Raw genomic sequence first — 14,246 nt, 5'->3', positions numbered from 1 at the left:
GTGAATATTCAAATTTGCAAATACTATACAAAGGTTTATCAGACTGAAACAATGTTCATTTGGAGCTTGTTACATCTGTACCTATAGATTTGTACAGTTCAGATTAAACTCAATTATAATTGCATACATTTTGTAGAGATGAGCAGATCGCTTCACGCAACCCAGTTCCATGGTCCCAGTCTTTGCTCTCTGCCTGTGAACAGGAGCTGCATGAATTTCCTTACCCTCTGGGATCCCAGGCCCGGTTTATGATTAGCTGATCTTGTAAGGGACGATTCGTGACGAGGTTTCCTAAAGTACCATTGCAGAACCACTGAGTGTGTAGAAATCTTACGGCGTTTCCTGCCGGCCCCATTCACCCCAAAAGTGGTTGGATGGTATGGGGACTTTGACAAAATGCATCAAATCTGAGATGCCAGAGTCCAATGTGAAAAGATACAAATATTTTTACTGGACTTCTCTAAATAGAACCGCAACAAATGATGTAAGGCAATACACTTTTGTTAGATTTCTTCTGTATCATGCAGAGGCATTTTATATATATATCAGTGATGGCATTTTGATGTTACAATTTGGTTACTTGGGTATAGAAATACCTTCCAAATCTTCTTGCTGTGGGTTTCACCTTTCTTATCTACCACTACTACAGATGTACCTTTGAATTTCCTCCTGGTCAGCATAGAAATTAGTAACTTCCCAGACTGGTTAACATGGTGCCCCTGTAGCCCACTCCTCTAGCTATTTTGGAGTAAGCTGCCTCCCACAGCTCTGATAGGCTAAGGCTGGACTTAATGCAGGTTGGTAAATGCTTTCGCACTATCCATTTTAATTCTACACTCCAGCTGTATAAAGTCAGTTACTGGTAAAATACTTAATCTTAAACTTGCTATCTTTAGTTCCTCTGGACTAATTCACTCTCCACATGAGGCCTTATTTTCAGTGAAGCTACCCCAGTAACTTCTCTCCAACTTCAGGTAACATTCAGATAAACAGACCATGGACCAGGGCTGCATGAAGAAATTCACTCATCTTTGATGAATTTGTACGCAGTATTCTGTGGTGGTGGTCGTTGTTATGCACATGCCCGGGCTGACTGGCGTGTGCGTGATTTAGTGATTCCACTGTGCCATGAACCGGAGAGTGCCTGGAGGGGCGTAGTTAAGTATCAACCCGATCCGACCAAGGTCACACGACGGCTAACGACGCCGTGCACCAGGGAGGAACCGAGCAGAGGGACCAGGTGCTACTCCAGGCCAGACCCCGGACACAGCTGTTGACCCACACCGGGGAATACAGGAACAGGCAGGTTAGGCTGACACACAGATAGGTGGGTATTGGCATGCACGGCTGGCATGCAGACAGGTGGGCACTGGCAGGCACGGCTGGAGTGCAGACAGGAGGATACTGGCAGGCACGGCTGGTATGCAGACAGGAGGGTACTGACAAGTACGGCTGGCATGCAGACGGGGAGGTACTAGCAGGTTGGAGCACAGGCTGGATAGGGTCCAGTACAGACTGGGATTCAGGAACAGAACCGCAGATGCTGTAGACAAGCAGAGCAGAGAGGAACCGCCGGAGCGGTGGGCAAGGCTGAGCAGAGAGGTACCGCCGGAGCAGTGAGCAAGGCAGAACAGTCAGGAACCGCCGGAGCGGTGAGCAAGGCAGAGCAGGCAGGAACCGCCAGAGCGGTGAGCAAGGCAGAGCAGGCAGGAACCGCCGGTGCGGTGAGAAAGGCAGAGCAGGCAGGAACCGCCAGAGTGGAGAGCAAGGCAGAGCAGGCAGGAACCGCCGGAGCGGTGAACAAGACAGAGCGGGCAGGAACCACCGGAGCGGTGAGTAAGGCAGAGCAGAGATAAACCGCCGGAGCGGTGAGCAAAGGCAGAGCAGAGGGGACAGGGCTCTGTTCACACGGAACAGACTGGAAGGGAAAGGCAGAACCAGATACACACAAGATACTTGCAATGAAGTAGCGAGTGGACTCTAAACTCACAAACTGAAGTACAGCGACAACGAGCAGAAGTTAGGTGCAGGTTCAGACTCTGCAGAAAAAGGGAAGGTACGGACATAGAGAAAAACAGGTAACAGGCTAGGAGAGTGTTCAGACAGGAACTGAGTGTTCATACAGGAACTGACACTGCAGCGAGATACAGGAGCGGGTCTGGGTATGCAGACACCAGAATGGCGGACAAACAGGCTAGAAGACACAGTTAACAGGTCTGGGTATGCGGCCCCCAGAAGGCGGGACGAATAGGCTAGGAGCGTGTTCTGACAGGCCTGGGAATACAGCCTCCAGGAAGGCGGACAGGCAGGAAAAACAGAACAGGACCTGGCACAACAGAGGCAAGAAGCCCTCTGAGGATAAGAGTTGCTCAGGCACCAGCTTCAAGGTGGAGCTGGTTTAAATATCCAGTGACAGACAGCAATAGGCTGAGGACGCATTAGGGGTGTGCCCACAGCTGCTACAAAAAGCAGGAAGCAACCGGGCCACCGCCCTAAGCAGTCAGAACAGAGACAAACAGACAGCATCAATAGAAGCCAGGCTAGCAGACTGGACTGAAGATCAAGTTTGCGATCTTGCATAGTGAGAGATGGTGCACCATGCAAGCCCGCCACCAGGTATGTTACAGTACCCCCCCTTACGCCCCCTCTTCTTCAAGCCTGCAAGAGTGTTCCGCAGAGAATTGGGAGGCCAATCCTTCTCTTCAAGAGGATTACCTCTTCTGTCCACTAGAGGAAACGACACTGGTCTCATCATCTTGGTAACTAGAATGCTTCCTCCCATCAAGCCATCCTCAGCAATAGATGAAGTGGGTGAAGTATCAGGTACAGGGTGTAAGAAAATCTCTGTCCATTTGTTATCAGGTAGCACCCCGGAGGGTTCAGGAGACAACTGGAGGTCCTCCATCTGGTTGGAGGGGTGCAGAGACTCGGGGGTAACCACTGCTTCGAGGTACACTTGATCAATCTCACTGGACGAAGTGAGCGAGGTATCAGTTAAAGGGTGTAGGTAAGTCTCTCGCCATTTGTTATCAGGTAGCACCCCGGAGGATTCAGGAGGCAACTGGATGTCCTCCGCCTAGTTGGAGGGGTGCAGAAACTTGGGGGTATCCACCGCCTCGATGGACGCAAGGCCATATTTATTAGAGATGGAGGATCCATGCTTTGGGACCATCCTCAAACTGGTTTCAGAGATGACATGTCTGTGAGGCAGGACTGTACCTGAAGCCAGATCATTGGTACAATCGTCGAGACTGTGTGGGGACATTGCCTCCGATTCTCTTCCTTCGGAGACTTCAGCACACAGCGAGTCAGCGACTAGCAGATCTGGTGAAGAAGAAGAAGACATTGCTGACTGTCCTGAAGATATGGGGACTGGTCACCCATTGTACCTTAGCAGTCCCCCAAGATACACCATGCAAGGTCTCCAGACCTGAGCGGGCACTAGATCTCTCGGCTCTGGACGACTTGTGGGTAAACCAGTCAGCACCTGAAAGGAAAGCTTCTTCAAGTGTAATGCTCCAATCTGGAGCTTAATTTGTACAGACATCTTTTGACTGTTTCTGAGTAGGGCTCGTCCTTCTGCTGACAATGCCCAAACCGGCTTCTGGAGTTTTCGGACAGGAATCAGACACTGACTCTTCAAGGCTTTAAGCCAGAAACTTCTGATTAATCCGAGGCGTTTTACTTGCCACGGAGACAGTCATGGTCATCTGTGGAGAGGAAACACTAACGCCCAGGGCAGCCTCTCCTACAGGCCTAATGTCTTGGGATTCTCCAACCTTCACTGGACAAAGACCATCAGGGGGTCCCAAACAACCGCAGCGGGACTGCAATCCGATTTCGTGACTGAGTTCTGGCCTCTGCTTTGCCTGCCGAACATGGTCAACCTTCATGGATTCCGTGCGGGTAGCTGCTTCTACAGGCTGGGGAACAGGAGGTCTTTGGGAGGACAGAACCTGGCGTGATGGCTTGCCTCTACGCCTAGCACATCTGGACTGCCTCTTGAGGTTGGGAAGAGAAGTATTCTGTGGAGCGTAGTCATCCTGTGAGGATTCTGGGTGGGCAGCAGTCTCTTCAGGCTGGAGAACTGGTGAGTTACCCACACACATTACCCATTGGGGCTGCTCTGGGATATTGGGAAGGGAAGCTTTAGCAGAGGCTTCAGAATTGGGGTCATCGAAGACCATTAGAAAGGCCACCAGGAAGGCCTGCAGGTCAAGGACGATAGGATCCCATGCTTCCCATAGGGGGGTGATCCATTTCAAGGCATCACCTGCTAGGTAGGATATCATAAATGCCACTTTAGCCCAATCGGTAGGAAAATAGAGAGGGTAGATCTTGAAATGCAGCATTGATTGCTCCTCAAACGCACGGCTTAGTTTAGGATTCCCATAGTACCGTGGCGGATCTGCAGGAACGGGTGCAGAAAGCTCCATTTGGGCTGGTGCGTACATCGCCTGGAGATCAGCTTGCGAAAACAAAATTTCTTGGTACACGTTTTTGCCAGAAAATGTCTCTGAGAGCGAAGGGCCGTGGGGCTCAATGGGAGCCATGGCCTGAGCAAACTGTTATGCACACGCCCGGGCCGACTGGCGTGTGCTTGATTTAGTGATTCCACTGTGCCATGAACCGGAGAGTGCCTGGAGGGGCGTAACTAAATATCAACCCGATCCGACCAAGGTCACACGACGGCTAACAATGCCGTGCACCAGGGAGGAACCGTGCAGAGGGACCAGGTGCTACTCCAGGCCAGACCGCGGACACGGCTGTTGACTCACACTGGGGAATACAGGAACAGGCAGGTTAGGCTGGCACACAGACAGGTGGGTATTGGCAGGCACAGCTGGCATGGAGACAGGTGGGCACTGGCAGGCACGGCTGGAGTGCAGACAGGAGGATACTGGCAGGCAAGGCTGGTATGCAGACAGGAGGGTACTGACAAGTACGGCTGGCGTGCAGACGGGGAGGTACTATTAGGTTGGAGCACAGGCTGGATAGGGTCCAGTACAGACTTGGATTCAGGAACAGAACCACAGATGCGGTAGACAAGCAGAGCAGAGAGCAACCGCCAGAACGGTGGGCAAGGCGGAGCAGAGAGGTACTGCCGGAGTGGTGAGCAAGGCAGAGCAGGAAGGAACCGCCGGAGCTGTGAGCAAGGCAGAGCAGGCAGGAATAGCCAGAGCGTTGAGCAAGGCAGAGCAGGCAGAAACTGCCGGAGCGGTGAGCAAGGCAGAGCAGGCAGGAACCGCCGGAGCGGTGAGCAAGGCAGAGCAGGCAGGAACCGCCGGAGCGGTGAGCAAGGCAGAGCAGGCAGGAACCGCCGGAGTGGAGAGCAAGGCAGAGCAGGCAGGAACCACCGGAGCGGTGAGCAAGGCAGAGCAGGCAGGAACCGCCGGAGCGGTGAGCAAGGCAGAGCGGCCAGTAACCGCCGGAGAGGTGAGCAAGGCAGAGCAGGCAGGAACCGCCGGAGTGGTGAGCAAGGCAGAGCAGAGAGAAACCACCGGAGCGGTGAGCAAGGCAGAGCGGGCAGAAACCGCCGGAGCGGTGAACAAGGCAGAGTGGGCAGGAACCGCCGGAGCGGTGAGTAAGGCAGAGCAGAGATAAACCGCCGGAGCGGTGAGCAAAGGCAGAGCAGAGGGGACAGGGCTCTGTTCACACGGAACAGACTGGAAGGGAAAGGCGGAACCAGATACACACAATATACTTGCAATGAAGTAGCGAATGGACTCTAAACTCACACACGGAAGTACAGCGACAACGAGTAGGAGTTAGGAGCAGGTTCAGACTCTGCAGAAAAAGGGAAGGTACGGACATAGAGAAAAACAGGTAACAGGCTAGGAGAGTGTTCAGACAGGAACTGAGTGTTCATACAGGAACTGACACTGCAGCGAGATACAGGAGCGGGTCTGGGTATGCGGCCCCCAGAATGGCGGACAAACAGGCTAGAAGACACAGATAACACGTCTGGGTATGTGGCCCCCAGAAGGCAGGACAAACAGGCTAGGAGCGTGTTCAGACAGGCCTGGGAATACAGCCTCCAGGAAGGCTGACAGGCAGGAAAAACAGAACAGGACCTGGCACAACAGAGGCAAGAAGTCCTCTGAGGATAAGAGTTGCTCAGGCACCAGCTTCAAGGTGGAGCTAGTTTAAATATCCAGTGACAGACAGCAATAGGCTGAGGACGCATTAGGGGTGTGCCCACAGCAGCTACAAAAAACAAGAAGTAACCGGGCCGCCGCCCTAAGCAGTCAGAACAGAGACAAGTAGACAGCATGAATAGAAGCCAGGCTAGCAGACTGGACTGAAGATCAAGTTTGCAATCTTGCATAGTGAGAGATGGTACACCATGCAAGCCCGCCACCAGGTATGTTACAGTGGTTACAGTGAGCTAGAATCATTCTCATCATTAACTCACTACTTAATGCTTGTGAATCACATAGGCGTATTTTTACAGTCTGTATATAAACCTGAATGCTTGGACTGACCGTGGGACTTCTGACTTGAACTTAAGCCATCATATGTATCTATAGTTTGGGTCGGTAGGTCTGTGGTCATTCCAGGCATTATGGTCCGAATACAGACTATGAAATACACCTCTTTGAACATAGCTTTATACAGCTTGGTTTAGGATGCAATTTTCCATTCAAGCTGGAAAAATTGCAAAATGTTTTACATTTTTAAAGCATCTTAAACAGCGATGAGCCAACACTAAAATGCTCTGGTCGAGCACATTGGAATACTCCGGTGTTTGACCCGAGCAACGAGCCCAATGTAAGTCTATGGGAAACTCGAGCATTTTTCAGACCCCCCCCGGCAGTCTGCAGAAGGCCTAAAAATTGCCAAAATCGATGGGAACAGTGCTCAAATGACATGGGAACAGCATGGGGAAGACCGCTGGAAGCATTTCTGACTCCAAGGTCACTTCTGTCAACAACGTTGTCAGAGGTATTACGCCACTTTTACGGACTCACAATAAAACATACCAAAACTAAATCAAAATGGATTTTCCTGGGAAATATGTTCAGGAACATCCTTTCCTGGGTAATGACTTGTATATAAAGCAAAATAAATAACCAAAAACAAAAATTCTCGTTCACACATTGGGCTATGTTCACATGTAGCGTTTTTGCATTGCTTTCAACCGTGACAAATGCATTCACCAGGAAATGTCATTTTAACATTTTACAACATTATCTGGCCGTGTGGTGTGTGAGATATAATCAGACACATTTTGTTTCATTTATGAAGGAGGGACTCTGAAAGTCACAAAGCCTATTTTTATAGGGCCATCAGGCGGCCTTCACTATTCTTAAAGGGCCAGCAGTCAGCCCTCACTATTCTTAGAGAGCCATCAGCCAGCTATGTTTTATTGTTCCCATTACTAAAGAGTGGGTCTCCTATACTGTTATTGCGTATGCAGTGAGTGGCAGGGCTGCCCAAAATTTGGACACACCCCAATATCCCTTTGAAAAGACTTAGAGGAGGGCCTCCTGAAAACAATGTTCCCATTATTAGGAAGTATGTCTCCCATAATGGTTGCCTATGCAGTGAATGCAAGGGTTGCCAAGAATTTGCAGACACTCTAATGCCCCTTGGAAAAGAAATAGAGGAGGGCCTCCTGAAAAAAAATGTTCCCATTATTAGGAAGTGGGTCTCCCATTGTGTTTGCCTGTGCAGTGAATGCAAGGGCTGCCAAAAATTGGGAGGCACTCCAATGCCACCTGGAAGAGATGTGGAGGAGGACCTCATAAAAAAATGTTAGAAAGGAGCGGGCCTCCTATATGTGTAATGCCCATGCACTAAGTGTATGGGCTGACAAACATTTAACCCTGGTGGGTATACATAAACATACTGTATGAAAAAAATGTTTACGGGCATCATAAAGACCCTTAAAAAAATTCTGTGGGTGTTGCATCACGGACCACATTCACCCTGGTGATATGGTGGTGGAGGATAAGGATGCGAAGAAGGAGGAGGACAAGAGCAAATAGCCAAAATCAGGAAGCGTATACTCATGTGTGGGTGTGAGGAGGTGCATGGCAATACACCTCCCAAAAAAAGACACTGGATTTGAGTTTATGTTACGCTGCTATCATTTGGTGGTGTTGAGAAGTCTGGCCCAATCCAGCCCTTGTTCAATTTTATAAGAGTCACTTTTCAGCATTTTCAGTTGACAGGCGGATGCGCTTATCAGTTATAATTCCACCAGCAGCACTAAAAAGCCGCTCTGATCAAACGCTGGCGGCAAGGCATGCCAGGACCTCCAAGGCATAGAGAGCCAGTTAATTCCACGTATCCAGCTTGGATACCCAATAATTATAAAGCACAGAGGAATCACGGAGGACGTTGGTGCGGTCAGCAAGGTACTCCCTCAGCATCTTCCCACACTTTGCACTCCTTGTGAGAGTACCCCGCACCTCAGGGCCTGTGCGATGGGAGGAGCTGAGAAAATTCTCCCAGAACTTTGACAGTGTTCCTCTGCCTCTGCTGGATTGAAGTAGTGTCTCTCTCGCCTGAACTCCTTGGTTGTCCAACGAACTGTGACCTCTGCCACCAGCATTTTCAGATGGGAATTTTTTTAATAGTTCCGCAACAAGGAGCTTCTGGTACATCCCCATTTTTGTAGACCAGTCCGCCTCAGGAATAAGATGTAAAGTTCTCCTTGTAGCGTGGGTCTAGAAGTGTCACCAACCAGTAATGACTGTCACCCAAAATTTTGAGAACGCGAGGGTCATGGGAAAGGCAGCGTAACATAAACTCAGCCATGCGTGCCAGATTGCTAACAGGCAAGACTTCCGTGTCCTCACGAAGAGGATGACTGACCATGCACTCCTCCTCCTCCTCCTCTCTGTCCTCTGGCCATCCATGCGAGCTCCTGTTCTTCCTCCTCTTCCTCATTGTCACCCAATCCACGTTGAAATGAGATGAGGCTGGGCGGTGTGTAATCACTCTGTATGGTTCCTTGCTCCATCTCATTGTGCTCTGCCTGCAATGCATCCTCTTTGATTGTGAGCAGAGAGCATTTCAGAAGACAGAGAAGCTCGATGGTGATGATAATTATGCCATCATCACTGCTCACCATCTTGGTGGAGTCCTTAAAGTTTTGGAGGTTGGTACATATTTCTGACATCCATGTCCACGCCTGAGGTCTTATGTGTGGAGTCTGAACTGAATACCGATGGCCTTGTTGATGCTAGTACTCAACAACTGCCCTCTTCTGCTCACAAATCCTTCCCAACATCTGCAGTGTAGAGTTCCAACGTGTGAGGACATCATACACTAGTCTGTGAGCCAGAAGCTGCAAATGCTGCTGAAACATGGCAAGGGTGACGGAAGCTGCAGGTGACTTTCTAAAATGGGCACACAGGCGGCGTACTTTAACAAGCAGATCCAGCAGCTCCAGGTAGGATTTTAGAAACCGTTTAAACCACAAGGTTAAGCACATGGGCCAGGCAGGGTATGTGTGTGAGCTTGCCTCGCCTCAGAGCCGCAAGCAGGTTCCGCCCATTGTCACACACGGCCATGCCTGGCTGTAGGTTTAGCGGTGTGAGCCACAGATCTGCCTGCTCTTTCAGAGCTGTCCACAGCTCTTCAGCATTGTGTGGTTTGGCAAAAATTGGAAGCTGGCACGTTTAGGCGGGCTGCGCTGCGGGAATGAAGAGGCTTGGGATTCCAAGACGGTTTGTCACCTAAGCATATTAGCTTCAGCACAGCCTGTTGCCGCTTGACCAAGGCAGTGCTGCAGTGCTTCCAGCTTGTGACTGATGTGGTCATTTCGGAGATGGAGGTCCAAGTGTGGGATCATTTGTCTCCGGGCACTCGGCATGGTGGGAGGAAGGAGGATCAGGGTGAGGAATATGCGGTCCAGACTCACGGATACTGAGACTTGACTGTGTGGAAGACAGGGTGGTGGTGGTGGTGGTTAAGTGACTGGAAGCATTATCCGCTATTCAACAACCTTTTGACACTGCTCTGGGTTCAATAGTGGTGTGCTGCGGTGCCCTAGGAATTGGGACAGGAAGGTCAGGTGAGAAGATGTGGGTGTTTGTTGTGGCACAATTTCAGCTTGCCCACGGCCTTGGCCTCGGCCTCTGCATGCACAATCACCATCACCTCCAGTTCCCCATCCCTTGCCATGCGTCTTGCCCATTTTAAATGTTGGACAATATCTTCCAAGCTCACTACAAATGGCTGAATTTGCAGCAAAGTTATATGTAATCTGTGTGATGGAGAAACCACAGTTTTAAATACCTGGCCTGTAGGTAACTATTTTGAACAGCAAACCGGTGTCAAAAACTTTGCTAACCACTGAAAAAAAATTTGAATGGAGGCCAAACATGGCAGTGTTTTCAGCGCAATTATATGTGGTCCGTGTGACAGATAAACCACAGTTTTAAATAGCTGGATTTTTAGCGTTGTAATAGGGAAAAGATCCGACTGTATTCTGCAGTGCCAACAAGCAAATGGCGCATAACACCGGTGTTCTCTGGATTGCTTTTTAAGCAAATAATGAGGATTAAGATCCCAAAAAAATGATTCCTGGCCCCTGAGACCTGGGCCTTTGTCTAGAAATATTTAACAGCATCAGTAGGCAGAACTGGAATGGTGCCTCTTGTGCCATATGCACTGCAGTCTGCCATATACACTGCCTGTCTGCCTATATACACTGCCTGCCTGATATCTGTGCAGATGGATAAGTCCTCAGAAGGACTGTTTGTTGAGATGGATATGTTTAATGTACTTGTTTTCTCCCTATACTACCTAATACACAACCAAATCTCTCCCTAGCTCAGCAGCACCTCTCTCTACACTGCCTGATTGTGGAGTAGACTGACGAGCAAAGCGTCGCCAGGTCTTATATAGCCCTAATGACACTGAGTGGTCAGCCAATCACTGTAATGCCACAACCATCACGGCTGTGACATTACAATGAGTGGCAGGTAATCCCTGCATATTGACTGGTGCTCTAAAGAGCACCAAACATGCAGGGAGGGGACCCGAGCATCCGCCCGAGCATCTCGCAAGTACTCGTCGAGCTCTGAGCATCTCGAGTACTGAGATGCTCGGGCAAGTATCGAGTACTTGCGAGTATGCTCGCTCATCACTAATCTTAACCATACTTTTAGTAATGTCTTGTATTCTTTGTGCAATATCTGTAATAATTTACTTCTAGAAAAAAGATTCTATGTTGACTTTTCTTATGAGATTTACCATGATAAATAACCAAAATTAGCTATTCTCACCAATTCTAATCATATTATAAAGTTTACGTACCTGAGCAGGTGACTCCAGCATCTTCACTATGAGCACAGTTGTGTTTCTTAATTCCAAGGTGGGAACAATGTGATAAAGTGGCTTCGCTACCTACACATTGCATATCATCTAACAATATTGGTCCTTGGCCTTGCCCAAATGTTGCCATTCCAGGAGCAGAAGTCGCATAGCCGCACCCCAGCTGACGACATACAATGTCAGCATCGTGTATATCCCAAAAATCATCACACACGGTTCCCCACTCTGCTTTATAGAAGACTTCCACACGGCCAGAACAATAATCTCCATTTACCAGCCTCACAGGTAACCCTGGAAAAATAGGAAAAAGAAAGTATTTTAAAATGCAGTTTTATTCATAGAATATTTTTAACTGGACGAACCCTTTTGCATTATACAGTGTCCAATCAAATCAATAGGCTGTCAAATAAAAGTAAGACAACCAGAAAATGGAGTGATAAATATGATCCTTCTAACTTTCTTACCTAATTTCTGGATTTTATATACAATTTTGGATTTTATTTTGATCTCATACCTGAGCAAGTAACTCCAGCATCTTCATGATGACCACAGTTGTGTTGTTTTATTCCAGGGTAAGAACAGTTCAATAAAGAACTTTCTCCACCATTGCACCTTACGTCATCTAACAGGATTGGATCTTGGCCCTGCCCATGAATAGCATTTACATCAGCACTGAGTGCACTGCCACACCCTAAATTTTGACATACGACTTCAGCATCATTTAGATCCCAAGAATCATCACACACTGTTCCCCACTCTCCATTATAAAAGACCTCCACACGGCCAGAACATCTGCTTCCATTTACCAGCCTCATATCAAACTCTGAAACAAAATATAAAAGAACGAGAATACAGAATATAATTATTAATGAGTTTATTCATTACAGGATTGGCCATCAATGTGTGATGTGTTTAAAGAGTAACCTTTGTTTTAATTTGCACTTAATAACTTAATAATACACATGAAAATAGGAAACTTAGTAATTTATCTTTTTAGAGAATCCTGCTTCTTTCTATGCCACAACTTATCATTCATTATCCAAATTCTCAATTCATGGGTAAAATCTGTATTCAATAAAGACAGAATGTAATATTACTGAGGTAGGAGATGACAGTTGGTGCTCATAAAGTTCTATCTAAAGGGGCTCTGGAGGAGGAGGGAGGAGCTAGACGCAGAGCTCCTCGCTTCTCTTATTCCTCCTCCCATCCATAGAATCGTCTCAGTAGCAATATCATCTCCTATCTCAGTAATGTAAAAATCTGACTTCACTGAATACAAATTTTACTCGAAAATTAAGAATTTTGAACATGAATTCTCCTTCTCCTTGTGGACTTGTGTATTTCTCTGATAAGATACATTACAAAGTTTTTTATTTTGACGTGTACTATTGATGTTTGACATAAAATTTAAAACAATGGTCATTGTTCTCTCAGAAACTGTTGACATTTTCTAGGAACAGGTCAACGTTGGGCAAAAGTGCCTCTAATTCTTGGTTCTATTACTGAGATAGGAGATGATAGTGGCCAGGAGGTAACATGTCCATACATCCTATGATTTCCATAATACTACAACTATCCTTTCTTGTTGTTACAATTTCAATGTTAAGTAGAGTTTTTAAAATGTTATAAATAAGTATTTAGTTACCGGTATTTGAGGGAGGAGTGCCTGTGAGATATAATTTAAAACATTTTAAAGAAAATATTATTTTTTAAAAAAAGAACTTTAGCAATTATTCAATATCTCTTTGTATCAAAACAGTCACATATCCACATGAAACTAAATAAGCTATACACATATTTTATCTGTCTTTTGGTTCATCACATGTGGTTTTACATCGTTAGCATCATTTTCAGGCCACGTTATGATGTTCGGTATTTGGTCAGTATTTTACATCAGTATTTGTAAGCCAAAACCAGGAGTGGAACAACCAGAGGAAAAGTATTGTAGAAACACATCATCACTTCTGCATTTTTCACTCACTCCTGATTTTAGCTTACAAATACTGATGTAAAATACTGACCAAATACTGACTGTGTAAACATGACATAAGAGTTTCAAACACCAATTTACACTTTTCTTTTTTTTTTTTAATAAAATTGTTATTATTCATAATTAGTTGGATATATGTAAAAATAGTTTTTTTAATTTGTCTTATCACTACATAATATTTTACAAAGTTCTACAGTTTGACATTAAATCTGGGGCTTTTCCACTGCACACAAAATGTTATTTTTACTGATATTATAAGAAAAAATTAAATGTTTTTTCTTTAAGGGAATATGCTGGAAAATACCTTCTGTGGCCTTTTTGCACTGCCGGTCTGACACTGTCATGCTCTGTATGTGCAGAGATGTTTGCTTCTAGAAGATAAGCCTTCTATATAGTCAGATGGAACATGCCAACATGTATGCCAAGTACTTACATACATGCTGTTTAACAATTTGTTCAAAGATCTTAACTGGTAGAGAAGTAAGGCTCAATGGCCTGGAGCTGGGAAATTACAGGCCAATGAGCCTTACTTCTTTACCAGTAAAGATCTTTGAACAAATTATTAAACAGCATGTATGTAAGATCTTGGATAAGAATAAAGCAGTAGTGTTGAGCCAGCATGCTTTACACTGCTCGGTACTCGCCAGAGCATCTTACTACTCGGGCTGTTCGGCGAGCACCAAGCATTTTCGGGTTACTCGGGCGGGAGCTCGAATCTCCGCACTGCATGTTTGGTGCTCTTTACAGAGCCAATGAACATGCAGGGATTGCCAGCCAGTCACTGTAATGCCGCAGCCATGTTGGTTGTGGGCATTGCAGTGATTGGCTGTCCGCACAGCGTCACCTCGAGTATTTAAGGTTTTTCTCTTCCACGGTTCAAATCTGGGTGTAATCCGCCTTTTTGCCTTCTTTACCCTAAAAAAAAACAGATTTTGTGTCTCACTAACTGTTCAGAGACAAATAT

The 14,246-nt window shown here is 46.9% G+C and overlaps 1 protein-coding gene across 13 annotated transcripts in view; it reads right to left on the bottom strand.

Moving 5' to 3' along the window:
• LOC141273442 (scavenger receptor cysteine-rich domain-containing protein DMBT1-like) overlaps nucleotides 1-14,246 on the bottom strand; it is a 253,334-nt gene that overhangs the window by 79,504 nt on the left and 159,584 nt on the right. For 9 of the 13 annotated variants that reach the window (XM_073685267.1, XM_073685271.1, XM_073685268.1 and 6 more), the window contains 3 exons: nucleotides 12,938-12,958; nucleotides 11,807-12,115; nucleotides 11,275-11,583 (listed from right to left, as the gene is read on the bottom strand). In XM_073685267.1, the coding sequence (XP_073541368.1) occupies nucleotides 11,275-11,583; nucleotides 11,807-12,115; nucleotides 12,938-12,958 (639 nt within the window). The remainder of the gene's footprint in view (nucleotides 1-11,274; nucleotides 11,584-11,806; nucleotides 12,116-12,937; nucleotides 12,959-14,246) is intronic. The other 4 variants (XM_073685274.1, XM_073685278.1, XM_073685277.1 and 1 more) reach the window with 1 other exon arrangement.

Source organism: Phyllobates terribilis, unplaced genomic scaffold (genome assembly GCF_046119375.1).
Source record: "Phyllobates terribilis strain yellow unplaced genomic scaffold, ASM4611937v1 Scaffold_5__5_contigs__length_657084704, whole genome shotgun sequence".
Classification (NCBI taxonomy): Eukaryota; Metazoa; Chordata; class Amphibia; order Anura; family Dendrobatidae; genus Phyllobates; species Phyllobates terribilis.
The sequence above is the reverse complement of the archived record's forward strand: the minus strand, read 5'-3'. Positions and strand labels throughout refer to the sequence as shown.